This window comes from Stegodyphus dumicola, chromosome 3, assembly GCF_044657685.1.
Source record: "Stegodyphus dumicola isolate Sdum_Otavi_A_Nest chromosome 3, ASM4465768v1".
Lineage (NCBI taxonomy): Eukaryota > Metazoa > Arthropoda > Arachnida > Araneae > Eresidae > Stegodyphus > Stegodyphus dumicola.
This window is the reverse complement of record NC_140770.1, coordinates 144,254,211-144,270,647: the sequence shown is the minus strand read 5'-3', so window position 1 is coordinate 144,270,647 and position 16,437 is coordinate 144,254,211. Positions and strand designations below refer to the sequence as shown.

Below are 16,437 nucleotides of genomic sequence, written 5' to 3'. Positions count from 1 at the left end.
AGGGGACAAGTTGTCTAATTAAAGTTAAGGGCATATGTACAGCCGAAATGTTAACGGAGCTGTGAAGCGAAGGTTTTGGATTTGGCTCGGTATCCTTTGGTTTAATATTAGGCTATACAGGTCTTTTTTGTCATATTCTCGCCGAAAAGCATATCAAATCCAACCAGGAAAAAAATATCCCATTTCCCACTGAAAATCTTTTACGAAGAAAATGATAGCTTTCAAGTGCTTCGCTGTAATTAATATCTACTTGCCTATGATATATTATAGTTAATTTGTATTAAATCTTCTAGCTTAAATTACTTTACATCTTTTTTGATTTCGGATACTGTTCTTAATGCCTCAAAATTCCTTAACAAACAGTAAATATTCTTAAATTACAACAGCGGACACAAAAGCTTAGCTTTTAATTAATTCTTCAGTATGGTGTACTAGTATTTCCAAAAGAAGCGCTAATACGCAAAATGTATTACACTTCTTTTGAAATCAATATTCGCAAGGTTACTAACGATGTATTAGGAAATTAATTAAATCCGGTAATTTGCAATGCAACCGATGATTTCCTTGGTAGTTAATCGGCTTTATTCTGAAGATTTAAACAAAGGAGTTATTTCTAGTTCATTTGCTAGCTGAAGAGAGTTTATGAAAAACATTTAAATCTTAAATATAGTATTATTAGGATGAGCATAAAGCAGATGTCGAGCTTAATGAAATACTGTTTTTTTGTTCTTTATTAACACATCTGCTCTGTATTATGCTTATGTATTAGGTATTGAATACAGCAGATAAAACATACAATATGAATAGTAAAATCCAACTGATAACTGCTGGCATAATTTTCGATGAAATAGTAGTACATTGAAGAAGCACGCTTTCTCCAAACATATACCTAGTTTCTTTTCTATGAAATTTATCCTCAACAGACGACTGAATTTTGCTCTTTATCGGAGGAAAGTATAAGATGCAAATACTTGGTCTACGGGGAATAGGGATGATTACCAGAATTTTATTTGTAATTTTCGTTTACTTCTATTTGGCTCACTTTTGCTAAAGTGAAGAAGTAATTTAAATTACCATTTGAAAAACAACAAGGGAAGAGTAATTCTAATGTGTTCTTAAATTAGAACTTGATTTCGTGTCTTAACTTTTCATCCATTCGATCTGGGTTACACTTGATATCGATAAATTAACGGGAGATTTCCCACAATTTCGAAGTATTTGACACCTGTCATTACCGATTACGTTTCTTTATGATAAAATATAAAATAAGTAAAAAAAAAAATAAGTACCCATATAAAATAAATTTAAAAAATCTTTACTTAATTGTATTTTTTGTGTGAAGATTTTATTGCAATTAAATTTAAGTTTTTTTTTTTTTTTTAATTTAAGATGTTTAGTTTTTGTATTTTTTATATATTACACGACAACAAAATCTTACCTCGTACAGATGAAGGGATATAAAAGGCATATTATACTAATTTTTCTTTCATCTTTTTCTGGAAAAAAGGCAATAATCTTAAAATAATTTACATTCAGTACCTCATTCAAGAAACTAGGCCCACCATTGAATGCTGGAAGTCCGATCGCAGCCGAATGAGTTGACTGAGTGGTTGGTTTTCGTAGTTTTCTCCATGTATAACGTGAAAGTTAGCCAGTTTCTCTTAGAATGGTCCTCCATGAAGGCATCCCTCGTGCGCTTTACCATGTTCAAATAACCTAAACTACCTAATCTAAAAGAGAATATCAATATCAAAATTCGGTTTAAAGGTATTATGCATAATGAAAATCTGAATCGCGTAAATAATAAAATGCTTTTTTTAGCCCAAAGGGCGTTACCCCAGAAGGGCTATTAATATCGTTTTGACATTTTGCGTCTATTCACTTTCTGCGTTGATTCACTTTTCAAACTGTTGCCACCAAATATTACAATATTACAAATACTTGGTCTGCATAAATGTATGTATGTTTCTCGCATTGTGATAAAACAACGGTACCTAGAGCCATCCAATTTTGAATAACTTACGTTTCCACCGGAATATAGGCAACTGTAAGCCCAAAATTGGAATTTGGACTTTGTTTTATTAGCTATTTCATATTAAAACTTTAACGAATTTTTGATTAAGAAACTCAACGATTTCAAAGCGAGGAATGGCAACACTGTATGGAAAAAAAAAAAAAAAATTATCTCCAGCGCGCAAGACTGTGTATTAAAAATTCTAAAGATATGCTCATTTTAAAATTATGTTGCGATATTGCTGTTGAACTGAATTTTATGGTGTAAGAGCGAAGAGCATGATATTTAATAACAAAGTAACACCCAAAACTTTAAAAAAAAGTGCCCCTTTGGGACCTAATGTAAAATCTGAAAGCTTTCAGATTTTTTGTCTTTAACTGTAAGTCTGTAAGTTTAACTGTAACTCTTGTTTGTAAGAATTCACGCTGAATTTTTCTTAAATCTGAAAGTAGAAAATATCTAGATATAGATTACGCTGCTGGAAAAAGGGAACAGTATTGGTATGAAATTAACTGAATTGTAGACATTTAAAAAGCGCAGAACTGGAGAAAAATGAAAAGGAAATTCACGTAATTCAAAACAACTTGAAAATTTGTGGCGTATTGAATTACCAAAAGGCATTTTATCCTCTCACTGTTACAGTATCTTAGCTTATAGTGTTTGACTCAATGCAAAAACTTAGTGCATTTGTTTAACTGATGATCCTCAGTAGTTGTCAACCGGAGCCTTCTAGCCAGTATAAAAATTTATGAAAAAGTTAGAACTCTTCTTAAATGTTGATTTCAAGATTTAAAGAAAATAACAATTCATCTCTGAATTAATATTGCACTTTCTCCTTTTCATTCTTACATATTATACAGTTACATATTATTTTTTTAATTAAAAAAATTCAAGATTGAAAACTATAAGTTAATTAAACCAAATTTTTAACCTAATGTGATAATTCTTATTAGGATATTTACTTAATGTGTAAAGCTGAAAATATTTGCATTAAAGAAAACTTTGTTAAGCCAGTTTCTCAGTTAAATCAGTTCCACTTAGTACTGTTACCCAGCTGCATTTATAAGTTTCATATGTACACAAATAATTCTGATACCGTTTAAAGTTTCACATTAATTTATTTCCCTTAAGCCATTCAGGCGGAAAATCCTCTCAACTTAATTTCCTGTTTCCGTTACTAAACCATTGTCATAGGATATGACTACATATACCAACAATATAACCTATAATAATGTTTTTGCAATTTGTAGTCTGGGGGAATTAAAAAATCTTTCCTTTTAAAAACTTTTCAACGTACTTCACGTATAGCTTTGCTGCTCTAAACACAGCAACTCCTGTAAGCGTGGTTTTTGAAGTGACTTCTGTGCTGTGTTGAGAAGAGGCGTGACAACGGGGAAGAACTGCTGAATATGCTTCAGTGAGTGATGGTAAATGCCTGTTAAATTTTGAAATGATGCAGCACCTTTTTGATAGTAATTCTGGATTACTAATAAACATAAGTGTTTTTAATATGTACGATTCTATTTCTTATAATCTAGCGACAAGCGTTCATCTTCATTTCCCATTTTTTAAGAATGAATTTTTTTTTCCATAAATTTAATACTCATATATATAAAAAAGAAAGTATGTGTGTTTGTTCGTTCGCTAATAACTCAGTAGCTACTACAGCTATCGTCAACAAACTTTCTACAGTTGTTCTTTTCAAAGTTCGACGTCCACTTCCCCCCCCCCCAAAAAAAAGTATCTAAAATCAACGATATTAATTAAAAACTCCGAAAACGCTAATTTTCGCCCTCATTTTTCCGAGTGTCAATAGTCGCGCATCCTGAGATAAAAATCTGCTCAATTTCGAGAAGTGTTGCCACTGCTCACTTTCAAATCATAGAGTTTGTTAATAAAAAATTTCTAAGTTTTACAATGAAATAAAAATAGCTTTGCAAACATTAAATACATTATTCTCGATCCCAAAAATTCCTGGGAAGCCATTTCGACTGCGTACGACTTTAATCAACCGAAACATTAATTAAAAACTCAGAAAACATTAATTTTCGTACTCATTTTTCCGAGCGGCAACAGTGTCTCGCGTTGAAGATAAAAATGCTTTATTTCGAAAAATGTTGCTACTGCTCGCTTTCAAATCGTAGTTGTTAAAATGTTATGTTAATAAAAAAATTGTAAGTTTTAAAAAATCTATACATATAAAAATGAATGTCTGTTTGTTTGTTCGCGTTACGGATTTCTGATCAATTATGATCAATTTTTTGCCACATTTAATCGGCTAAAATTGAACATGAGTGAAATACTGGATGGAGCTTGAGTTTTTCCGACCATTTGGATTGAAAGACGAAAATCATTAAAAACTACGTGCCATTGTTGCTGATACAATGGACGAGTATTAGTTTATTTTTCTATCGAAATTTTTTATGTGTGTTCCATATCGCATCAGACTGAAAACTGTATGACTATGAATCGTTTATTTTTGCATCGTTATTAGAGAAAGATTACAGCGGTAGCGTTCTCTCTGTTGTTAGAAGCATTGCTCTCAATCTAACTTAACTGGCATCGGGTACTTCCGCTAGTATTTTTATAAATATTTTTGGTCACGATATCATCACATGACAAAAATCATGATCATCTGAATGATATGTCAAAAGCATGACTTGTATCATTTCCGAAAATCGACTTTGCTGCAACGAACGCTTGCAAGGCAGCGAAAACAGGGCTTTAGATGTGCATTGAACCTTTGCGGTTAAAGCACGCGAAAATTGCATATGGATGTACAAATTTAATTCTCATAATTTACATATTATTGTTAACCTCGTATTTTACATATTAGTAATCCAAACTTTAGAAAACGATGTCAAGAAATTGCACTTGATTCCATTATTACCTTTGAAAGGAGTAAATCGAATACTATTCTTCCACGAATGCAAGCCGCTTGGATGTAAGAAAGGAACTTGAACCCTTTCATTGTTCAGTGCTTACTTTCTAATATTACTTTAGCGAAAGATGAGGTAAAAAGAAAAATTCTTCCTCGTGAAATTCACAAATTTGAAACAAAGTCATTGTGGAGTGGATTATTTTACAATACACTGAATTTTATTTACGATAAACACAAGAGTATATGTTTTTAATTCCCCCCCCCTGCGTAAATTAATTTTAAATTGAGTGGTGTCAAAACTTATAAGAATTTATTCCACATTCCAAGATTTTGATATTTCTTTGACATTTCTTTCTTTCATGATATTTTCATTGACATATTTAATAACTCTTTTAAGTAGTACTGTGTACAATTTATGTATATTTTAAAACCCTCTAAATAACATCCCGATTCACGAACATGTAATGGCAAGATGCTGCATTTCGTTTTTCATATTTAGCAATATTAGCATTTTGGGATTTCGCATACAACTAAGTAATTGTAATATAATACTTCCTTTGGTGTTAATTCATATATATATATATATATATATATATATATATGTTCTGAATAGGATTTATGTTTATATTAATATAAAATTTAACTTTTATATCACTAAACAAAATAAACATTTAAAAAATTTATATCTTAAACCTGTCCGATTTATTTTTATCTACTCTTAGAAAGTTATGCTATTTTTTTTTTGGGGGGGGAGCTAATTATCAAACGTTGTACTATATTATAAACGGCTATTTATATGTGGTTTTAAAATCGTGAAATCATTTATAGTACCACTGAAAATTATTTTTAGTTAAAAATAAAACGTTGTCACGTTTTCAGCATACGTGCAAATATTTCTCTATAATTTGCTGAAAAATAATTAACTGAAATTAACCTGAATGGAACATTGAGAAATGTTAATTTTTAATATTCACCCTGACACTTTATAAACTAAACTCCTGTAAACAAACTGCAAATTCTTTATATATGCATGGATGAAAAATAATCCTTCCTAATTTAACCAAATCCTCCAGTTTTTATTTATTTTTTCCTTACCTTCAGAGATTTTTAATAATGAAACAAGAGTTTTTGAAAACAAAGCGGAACTAAAAATTTAAGTATTGAAATTCTTTGTGTTATTTAATACCAGCCTCCTTTCTAATAATAATTAATAAAGGGGGAGTTTATTCATAATGTTTAAATTTACCCCATTTCGTTACTAGTTGCATGATCTTCAAATTTTATTATAAGAATATGAAAAATGCTTGCTAAAGTTAAATTTTAGAGTGTAATATGGATTGGTAGCATGGGAGTTTTCGTTTATTACTTATTATATATGCAATATAAATAAGAGCCAGTTTTTCTTTAAAAGTCCTCCATGAAAACATCACTCCTCTTGAGCAGATAATCCTTGCGTGCTTTGTCATGATCCATTAAAGCATAAAAGTTCAACTCCCTATCATTTGTTTTATAAGATGCTGAATTATTAATCATAGTGCTCATAAATACTGAATTCCTTATTCAGTCTTAAGTCTAAAATGAATAGTACTGGTCGAAAAAAACCCATAGAAACACTCAAAAAATTGTTTCGGGGAAAATATAATAAATTCCTAACGTAATGACAAAGCAATGTCCGCTTATAACAAATCATTAGTTACAATGTTGACAGTTAAGATTTTTAAAAGGAATTCTTCAGTATTTCATACTTTTTGAAGCATTACTTCTATTTTCTGCTCTGTATCTAGAATTTTAATTCTGTTTTGAGAGAATTTTGTTCTACACTTAAAGAATATTAAATTATTTCTTTAGAGTTTTTGCGAGTTAAACTGTTAATTAAACTTAACTCTGGATTATTTTATAGAATAATACAAGTACTATTTCTGAATGCTTAGATTATCTGCACTGTATTCTGTTGTTTTATCATTACTAACCTCGGTATGGTTTTAAACACATCTGGAATACTTTCCTGTTTTCTAAATATTTCAAGGTAATGATAAATTTCATGCCACCGGTTTTATACTACCAGGATTTTTAGTATATGTACTGCCGAAATTAGAGCATTGAATAAAATTGCTGCAGTTGTCTCAATTATTGTATCTAACAAAAAATTTCGATTTACTAATTGTTTATGTTTTGCGAGCTGAGACCTTCTCTGCTATGAAAGTGCTATATTAGTTTAATGTCAGCTATTAAGGATTCTGTATTTAGCTGGATAATTTAATTGTTGTTAATATTTATGATGTTTTTTGCAGGTTACTGCGAGACGAGCTACGTGATCAAATCAACGATTTGAATGGTCGCTAGCCATTTCTAACGGAGAGCGACCAACGAGAAGCCAATGGACGTGTCGGGCGACCAGGGCCAGGGCCACCGGTGGCCCTATGACGGGCCCCGTATGGGTAGCGCCGGCATCGACGGTTCCGGTAACCTGTTAGCACCCGACGATGTGGACGTGTTTTTCCACTCCCTCGACAGCAACGGGAATCCCGTCAACCCGGCCAGCTACTACGCCAGTCCGGCAGCGGCCCGCGCGGTTCACAGTTACAGGCCACCACACGGTAAGAATCTCTCATTTTTCATAAGATGCATGCCAAATCCAACGCCAAAACATCGCCCACTCTCTTTCGACAACCCGCTATGATTTTCCGTTAGAGGATTATAAAAGTGGACGTAGCGAAACAGTATGGTAAAAATTGATTGTGAGTTTGTCAACAATGCATTCAAAGCCACATTTCTATGCAAGTAAATTACTTGTCAACATTTTGTTGGCGGCGACCGGAAGGAATGGCGAACATAACTATGGCGATAAGCTGGAAAAGTGAAGATTACCGCGCAGGAACTGGACCCATGTGTTTTATTTTCCACATTTTTACAATTTGTATGAAATAGGGAAAATTAGTTAATTATTTGTATTTACTTTTTATATATTGCTTGATTTCTACCCCCCGAATTTTTTTTTTTTTAGTAAACATGTCAATTGATATAATATTTAAACTTACTAGAACTAGTTTGAAACATTTAAAAATTTGATTTTAAATCTCAGGTTGTCATACTTTTATATCCAGTTGAGTAATATCTCAAAACTTTCACCCACATATAAGCATTATTATATAACAGGGAATATTTTCGCAGTGAAAATGAATTAAAAAATTTTTTTTTTTAATTACGCGAAAGTGAATAAGCCCGAACTGCTGTGTAGCTGCGTTTATTGTGATGCTTCTTAAAAGGACAGTAATATTATCAGAATGTAAACTTATGTTAGGTTGATATATTTTTACAATTATCATTTTTGGAGACTGCATAAAATGCATCTTATCACTGATTTAAACACGCAAGACACAACATTGTTATGTATGGAAAAGGAATTTCACGTATCAGGAGTGTAAAAATTACAAACTTAAGCGTCAAACCATATCTTGTAGAATCTGAATCAGAATCTCTTCAGACGCCACTCTGTCACCAGAGAAATTCGAACATAATGCTCACAGGCAGAGTAAACCTCCCTGATTTGAATTTTCTTCTTATTTAAGTCACACTTGAAAAATATAATTCTATGTTTCGAAGAGTACATATTTATTAATGCTACTAATTTAATGAGCTTTTATATGAATCCAAAAAATTCAGTTTTCAAAATTTGTATCTGGTGAAAATTGTTTGTCTTAACGATTAATTGATACCTTGTTTGGCTCTTAGGCTATCGATATATAACCCCTATGTGATTAAGTAAACTTGTATAAATAAGACCGAACTGCTTTTATACCTTTGTATTAAATATAAGAGTTACTATCTTCTTTTTAAGAGTTTCTAAATCTCTGATTCTAAAAAACACTTTCTAATAAGATTCTAGTGTCGCTCAATTATCTTGAAAAATATATTGTTATCGGACTTCCTTCCTCCCCCGCCAGCAAATATGTATTAGACGTACTTCCAAGATTTCTCTATTGCAACTCTTTCGCGTCTTGTGTTCAAACTCTCGTTGCGGTTTCCACCTGACAGATGGGCCGATTGTTTGGAGACAGCCTTCTGACTAATTGTTTGGACTCACTTCTGACGGTGACATTGAAAGACACAATAAGCAGTAATAAGTTTCCTACAGTTATTCTAAACATGTGTGTTTAAGAAGGCTTTGTGAGGGATTTAACAAGTTTCTTTTACTTTGTTTTTAATGAGCCAGGTTATCAGCCTAAAAACAACATTCTTTTACACTTCAGGTTGTGGTAAGGTTTTTCTTTCCATCTTGTTTGGTACACGCATTACGAAACTGAATAAATCCAATAAAACATTATATGAATGGATAGGAATTTCGTATTCTTTCTCTAATGGTAAACGTAATTTTAAAACATCTCTAGAGTAATTTAAAAAATTATATAAGGTACTTCTTCCGTCTTCTTAGCATGCCTTTGTAGCGTAGTGGTCTGCACGCTGGGCGCGTATTCCAGAGGTCCGCTGTTACATTCCCGGCGAAGGCGTGGCTCATTTTTCAAGACTCCTGCTTCCAAAAAATACCTAATGTCTCTACAGTGGCGCCCGGACTAAAAGGGTGGTGGATGATGATTCTCCCCACCAGGACTTGCCGATTGGATTCCCTAAAAACCTCAGTCGCCCTTTAAAAAAGCAAGTATATAAGGTATTTCTACCGCCTTCTTAGCATGCCTTCGTAGTGTAGTGGTCTGCACGCTGAGCGCGTATTCCAGAGGTCCGCGGTTCGATTCTCGGCGAAGGCGTTGCTCATTTTTCACATCTCCTGCTTCCCAAATACCTAATGTCTCTATAACTATTGAAAATCCTTCTAAGATACGCAAGAAAAGGGGGAATAACACCCACGTTATTTTCTGAGTAAATCACTATATAGTTAATATTTTTATTATTTATTGCACAATAATTTTTAACGAAGGTCTTTCTTGGTGATCTGATATTGGTGAGCTGTGTTCTAGAATGTATTTAGTTTTTCTAAAATGTTAGCCATTTAATGCATCAAACAACTAACGTCGCCTTTTGTTCTATAATTTTTTATTCATGTAGGATAAGTATGTAACTTTCCAAGCTGATGCCTAAAATAAAGGTTAATTAATAGCACTTTGAATTTAAAACCCTAAATTGAAAGATTGTTTCATTATTATTAACAGATACGCGATAAAAGGTTTCCTAACGGTCGTTTAAACTTTACTTTTAAGCATAAGTGCTTTAACAATGAGTCCAGGGAATTTACTACTAACAGTGAAACGGGAAGGTAAAAGGGGTGCTTGTTTGGGTTGCATGGGGTTCGTAATTTAGTCATCATTAATGCCACTGTGAATCAGTAGCTTTACATCGATATTTAAAAAATAATTTGTGGTCCAGTGGGATAAAAATGGGTTTGAATAAGAATTATGTTTTCATGATGATCCTAAACATACAACCCTAAATGCATGGCTGTGGATATTATCGAAAATTTTCCTCAATCACCTACCTCAATCCTACTGAGAATTATGGGAAGCAATTGATAAAAATGTTAAATACAGGCACATTTCTAATAAAAATGACTTGATAACTGCTCGTAAACAAGAATGGAACTCCCCATCTAGCTCAGTAACAGCAAATTTGATTAATGCCAATTAGACTCAGAAAAGTTTTTCTTGCTAAAGGATACCCTACAGTGTATGACGAAATTCAAATTATTCCGTCCATGCTTTTTGTTTTGTTCTAAAGATTTGCAGCAGTCAATTCATGGAACAAGAAGTGCAGTTATGCGAGAAAACAGCAAAGAACTTATCTTCTTTTCCCAAAAGGTTACGAGCTTGATAAATTTATCAGAGTTATTACCTCCTAGCGAACAATAACAACGACGAGGCTGTAAAGAAAGCAGATAATGATTGGCGTTTCATTCTTTTTCTGGCATAGCAGATCACAAGTCAATACGTTATTCATATTTCACAAGTCAACTCTTGAAGAGCGATCGGCGCGGCGGGCGGGAGAAGCACAAAGCATTCGCAACCTATATACTCTGAAGGCAGTCGTATTTCGGGAAACACTAATTACAGAATTCAAAACCCGGAACGGGTATGAGGCGCAGGTTCGGGATACAATAACATCTCCTCCTTCTCATTCCTTCCACCTTTCTTTCCAAAACCTGGCTGATATGCTGCGATAGTGCAAGCCTGGACCTCGTAGTTTGACAACTTCTGAACAACTATTCGGTCATGGTTTGTGTTTGAAGGTGGTTAATAATGGGAATTAAAAAGCAGTCTTGTAACACATGCGTCTCTTAGAAAGCTTGGACAGCGAGTGGAAACAATAGGAAAACTCGTTTGAAGAATACGAATTGAAACTTTGTTTTGACCGATGAAATTAGAAATGCATACAGGGCGTCCCAGTTCAGAAATCAATAGCTGCAAATTAATGATGTTCCTGAATTTCGAACTCAAAACGTTTTCGCGATTGGGAGTTTTACGACAGTACTGAAAACAAACATTCACTCTTTTGGAAAAGGAAATATCTAGATTTAAGTTTTGTTCTCTTCCTATATTTCGCTGTCGCGTGTCACATAGGAGCGTATTTACTTCAGGATGCGCTTCCCATTCGATTTGGTGGAATGAATTTCTATTCGAAAATAATTTGAATGAATTTTAAAAAAATGCACATTTTGGGAATTTCAGAATTTCGAAGCTGCCTTAGAAATTTGATAATTTGTTGCAATTGTAAAGAATTTTCATGATTCAGATCTAGGAAAGTCAAAAGAATTCAATAGGCATCTCAAAAACTTACTATAATATATAATTCATATTATAATTGGCATCAGTTTATAACGTATTTTCTCTCCCCTCTTCGCGTTTCTTCGTGGTGTAATTGGAAACACACTCGGCGCGTATTCGAGAGGTCGAGGGTTTGAGTCCCAATGAGGGCATTGCACATTTTTCACATCTCCTGCTTCAAAATAGCCTAATTTCTCTACAAGTTATGTTATGATTAATGCCTTTGTTCGAAAAAAACCCTGGGTCATCCGAAATTGATCAAAACATTTTCCTTTCGGAATTAAATTCTATAAATGGAGAGGTAGGTAGAATATCTATGGAATATTCTCAGCGTAATATCAAATATTTTTGTCACTAAAGTGTTTTTTTTTTTTTTTTTCAAGTCTTCTATTTTGAGCTGTTTTGACTCTTTCAGCCCCAATGTGATATATAAGTGCCAGTAGATGTTTAAAGAAGCTTAGAGGGAATTACATGCATGTGGGAGAGATTTGAAAATCTTCTCTGAAAATTATCTCACGCATCTTCTAATAGATGCTTAGTGAATTTGTTTATTATAAGGGAAGCCACGTGCTACGTCTTTACGAAATAAATTGGGGCTGAAAGGGTTAAGCTAAAACATACGATTTGTGAAATCAAAACAGTGAGAAAGCTCAAATAGTGCAAAATTTCCACAAATGGAATACTTTCAAATCCAGATTTTCTAAAAAAGTTCTCCTCATTTGAGGTCTAGAAATTAAAATATTTTTAATTAAATAATTTGAATAAATTTATCTGCATGTATTATAATTTTCCCCCTACACATACGCGCGCCCATACGAACCCATGTATATAGTACCTATATACGAGAAATAAGTTGATTGAATCGGAAAAATTTTCACTTTTGCAAATACCCTCTCTGGCATATACAGTTGCATCCCCGTATCTGCCAGAGGGGTGTCGCCTGCAGAGGTAACCGTAAATAGAAAGCCATTAAGCAGATGCAAGAGCATGGTTTCCATCGAACGGTTGCTTGTGCCAAACATCATTACGGCACAACTAGACGCGCGCATCTACCTCCCAGCGATCGGCTGTCGGAAACGATCCAATCGAACATCCTGAGCATTCGTCAGACGAGAATTTTCAAATCCACTCACTTGCTGAGGATCAAAGAAATCCATTCCAATAGAGTAAAAGAAATATTTGTGAATTCTTCGTATTTGTTTTAGGTAATATAATCTTTTGAGTTCAGAAATCGTTTTCTGCACAGAGAACAGAGTTCGTAAAATTTTTATTATCATATTTGAAATAAATTAAAATACTCGAAAAAGTTTCAGATATTCCTAGTTGTATTTTAGGGAGAATAATATTTTGCAATTCTTACAACGAGTTATGTACTCCATGCAGTAATCAATACTCCATACAATATGGAAAATATCTATAAATATCTAACGTGAGTGAAGAAAGAGCTGCCTCAGCTTCTGTACTGAATTTTAATTAAAATATTTAGATAGAAAAGGGCATTGTTTTTTAATTATCACTCAAGTCGTTTTAGTCTAGTAAATTTGAATTCGATCATTAACTTTTAAGTTTAAACTATTCAAATTATATGATTTTTCAAATTAAAACGTTAAATGTTCTTTTGAATAATATCATTCCCCCCTTTTTATTCCCCCCAAATTACAAAATTAACATTTACTTTTTTAAAGTATAGTTTTAATATTTTGTTATAAAAATGCATAAAACTAAAATAATAATTTTCATATAATTAGGTAAATAAACTTTCTGAAATTCATACTAATTTTTTGACGTACGTAAAACCTATACGTGGAAGGGGGAACCTGGAAAAATGTGAAGGAATCCAATAAGATAAAAATATATAGTTCTGGTAATTTTTCAATTTTTGCATTTATTCGCGTATTTTAAATCAACAGTACAAATAACATTAAACGAATTATAAGATAAAGCAATCGGTTTCATTTTAATAAAAATTTCAATCGTTTTTCAGCAGGCAAAAGTTTGGTCTCGTTTCCACAAGAATTAAATATTGCGGGTAGCTCATATGTAACTTACTTGGATCCACATAACAATAACACCGAAACTTTGATTACAGAAGAAAAAGAAACAAACATTTGTACTTAGATAAAATTATTTTTCTTGCGTTTGGAACCATTTTTCTTTTAAATCCCGAATACGGAAGTTATCGAAGGATTGGGATTTCAATTTAGCTGAAGTATGTTAAATCACGAGGGTAAAAAAGTGCCATAAATACGCGCAGCAATGAAAGCTGAAATGGGGTCTTTAAAGAATGAATCGCACATTTTTAATAAGAAAAGAAATGGTTTCAAAGCTGAATTTATGGGGTTTTTCTATAAATTCAGCATCAAACAAAGATTGAATTTTGCCTAGTTCTGAAAAATTCTGCTCTTCAAAAGAATTCATATCGGTAAACTACCTAACAAAGACGACAGCATTAAAAGATTAAAAAAATATATATATATATATATATATATTCCAATTGGAATGAGTATTTACTCTTCTGGCAAGAGACATATAAATCAGAATACCAATTTTTTCCTCTTACATTCGCGAAGAAAAGTGCGGTGGCAGAAATCTGAGACTTACTTCATTCTGTGTAATTGGATCTGCCTCGAAAACCAGGAACTAAAGCCCTAATTCCACATCCTTATAAAAAAAATAAATGAAATATTTTGCTTTCTTTGCAATCATTACATATTTGAAACTTTTTTCTTCCCTGCATGATTCATCTTATAGCTTTTTATGGCAAAGAGGGTTGGCGAAGGGGGCAAGGGAAGCGGGGCAACATTTTCTTCACAGAGTCGTGTGTGATAATCGCCGGCATATTTTCGGCTTCGTTTTCTGTTCTATTAAAATGATGATTACTCAGCGTTAGCGGATCTGGCGAGAAAAACACAAGAAATTAACAAATAAAATAACAAAAAATGAAACAACACTCACGCGCTTAAACGAGAGAAATTAAAGTACGGAGGGGAGGCTAGCTGATGGCAAAAGTTGATATGCCGCAGCATAAAAATTAAGCATCGGATTTTGGAAGGTTTTTACCCCCCACACCCTGCGCTGCTCCAGTACTCCTTCTTTCTTCCCTTTCCGCAATGTTTTTGGCATGAAATAATCCAGAAACTTCCTAAAAATGAGCTTTCAGACTTCTTGGGAAAATCCGAGTGTTATTAATCTGAATTTTCATTCATTTAGCTCCTCTGCACCGTTTTGCCTCTACTAGAACATTTCGCTTTAACGCATTTTTTTTTTGGGCCTCATTTGCTGAGTCAAACACCTGGTCAAAATAAGCTTTCTTCGCTTTAATGGAGTATTCTGCGCAGAATTATGAAGCATACAGTTTTTTTCTGCATGGTGGATCTTTAAACGAAGCACTAAACTTCTCATTATTAATTGCAAAGAAAAAAAAAAAAAAAAAAACAGAATGAACATGCATTTTTATTACTTTCGAACTTGCAAAAATAGTAGTTTCTGTAAAGAACACTAAAGTTACTATCATCCGAATCCATTACACCCTGATATTTAATGTTTATTAGTCTAAAGGGGCAATTTGTTCTGAAGGACCATTAATTTCGTTTTGGCATTTTGCGTTGAAAACTATAAACGACGAATCACTTTTCAAATGGTTGCCAATAAATATTATCGTCCCTGTATTTATTGAAAGAAATTAAATAATAAAGAATCTGTATGAATGTATGTGTTTCTTGCATTGTGATAAAACAACGGTACCTAGAGCAATCCAATTTTGAATAATGTAATCTTCCGTAGAATATGGGCATGTGGAAGCCTTAATTTGAATTTGAAATTTGTTTTATTGTCGATTTCATACTTTTGTAACACTTCATCGAATTTTTGATTAACAAACTAAACGATTTCAAAGCGAGCAATGGCAATACTTAACGAAAACGAGAATATTTTTATCTCCAGCGCGCGAGACTGTGTATCCGAAATTCTAAAGATATGCTCATTTTTAAATTATTTTGCGATATTGCTGTTGAACCGAATTTTATGGTTTGAGTACGTATAACATGATATTTAATAAATAAAAGATAGCACTCAAAACGTTAAAAACAAAAGCCCCTTTGGACGTCATTTAAAATGTGAAACCTTTCAGACTCTTATATATTGTAGTTTCTAAAATAATTAATGAAGTACACCAATACTCATTTATTTAATTATACACTGTAATCTATCTATAAGATGCCCAAGGACTGAGCCAACAAAAGGTACAACCCTTGCCCTCTTGGGAACGCTGAATTAGTGGACTTGATCTGATGTTACTATCAGATAACTGAGATAAATCAGAACATCACTATAAGCTCACTAAAGATAAAGAGTGCCCCGTAAATCCAATATCAAAGTAATATCTTAATCGCCCATTTCTAGGACATCGGCTAAATTGCTGAGAGAGTGAAGAGCGATCCCACGGTGACTAGACATGACGCCTACTTAATTTTTATATACGAGTTATTTAAGATAATGGGTTTAAGCGAAGAACATAATTGATATGTGTCACTAAATTTCTCACAATTAAGTACAAAGAAAAATATAGAAAGATCTATAAGAGAAAATATTTATCGCATTTTCGGTTAGATTCATCCTTCGCATCAGCGCTGAAATAGATTCTGTCATAGATTGATTCCAAACTGTCGGTGCATTGTAGATTGACCATAGATACATTGCAGGTTGATTCTATCCTCATAACCGGATCACTACAATCCGCCGATGACCAGATCTAGTAGCGGTTTCTGAAAAGT

The 16,437-nt window shown here is 33.1% G+C and overlaps 1 protein-coding gene across 10 annotated transcripts in view; it reads left to right on the top strand.

The window, feature by feature from the left end:
* The window catches only part of LOC118183479 (GATA-binding factor 2-like), a 550,695-nt gene that overhangs the window by 391,825 nt on the left and 142,433 nt on the right, over positions 1–16,437 (top strand). For all 10 annotated transcript variants that reach the window (XM_085813406.1, XM_085813403.1, XM_085813408.1 and 7 more), the window contains one exon: positions 7,187–7,492. In XM_085813406.1, the coding sequence (XP_085669532.1) occupies positions 7,273–7,492 (220 nt within the window). In that variant the 5' untranslated portion in view covers positions 7,187–7,272. The remainder of the gene's footprint in view (positions 1–7,186; positions 7,493–16,437) is intronic.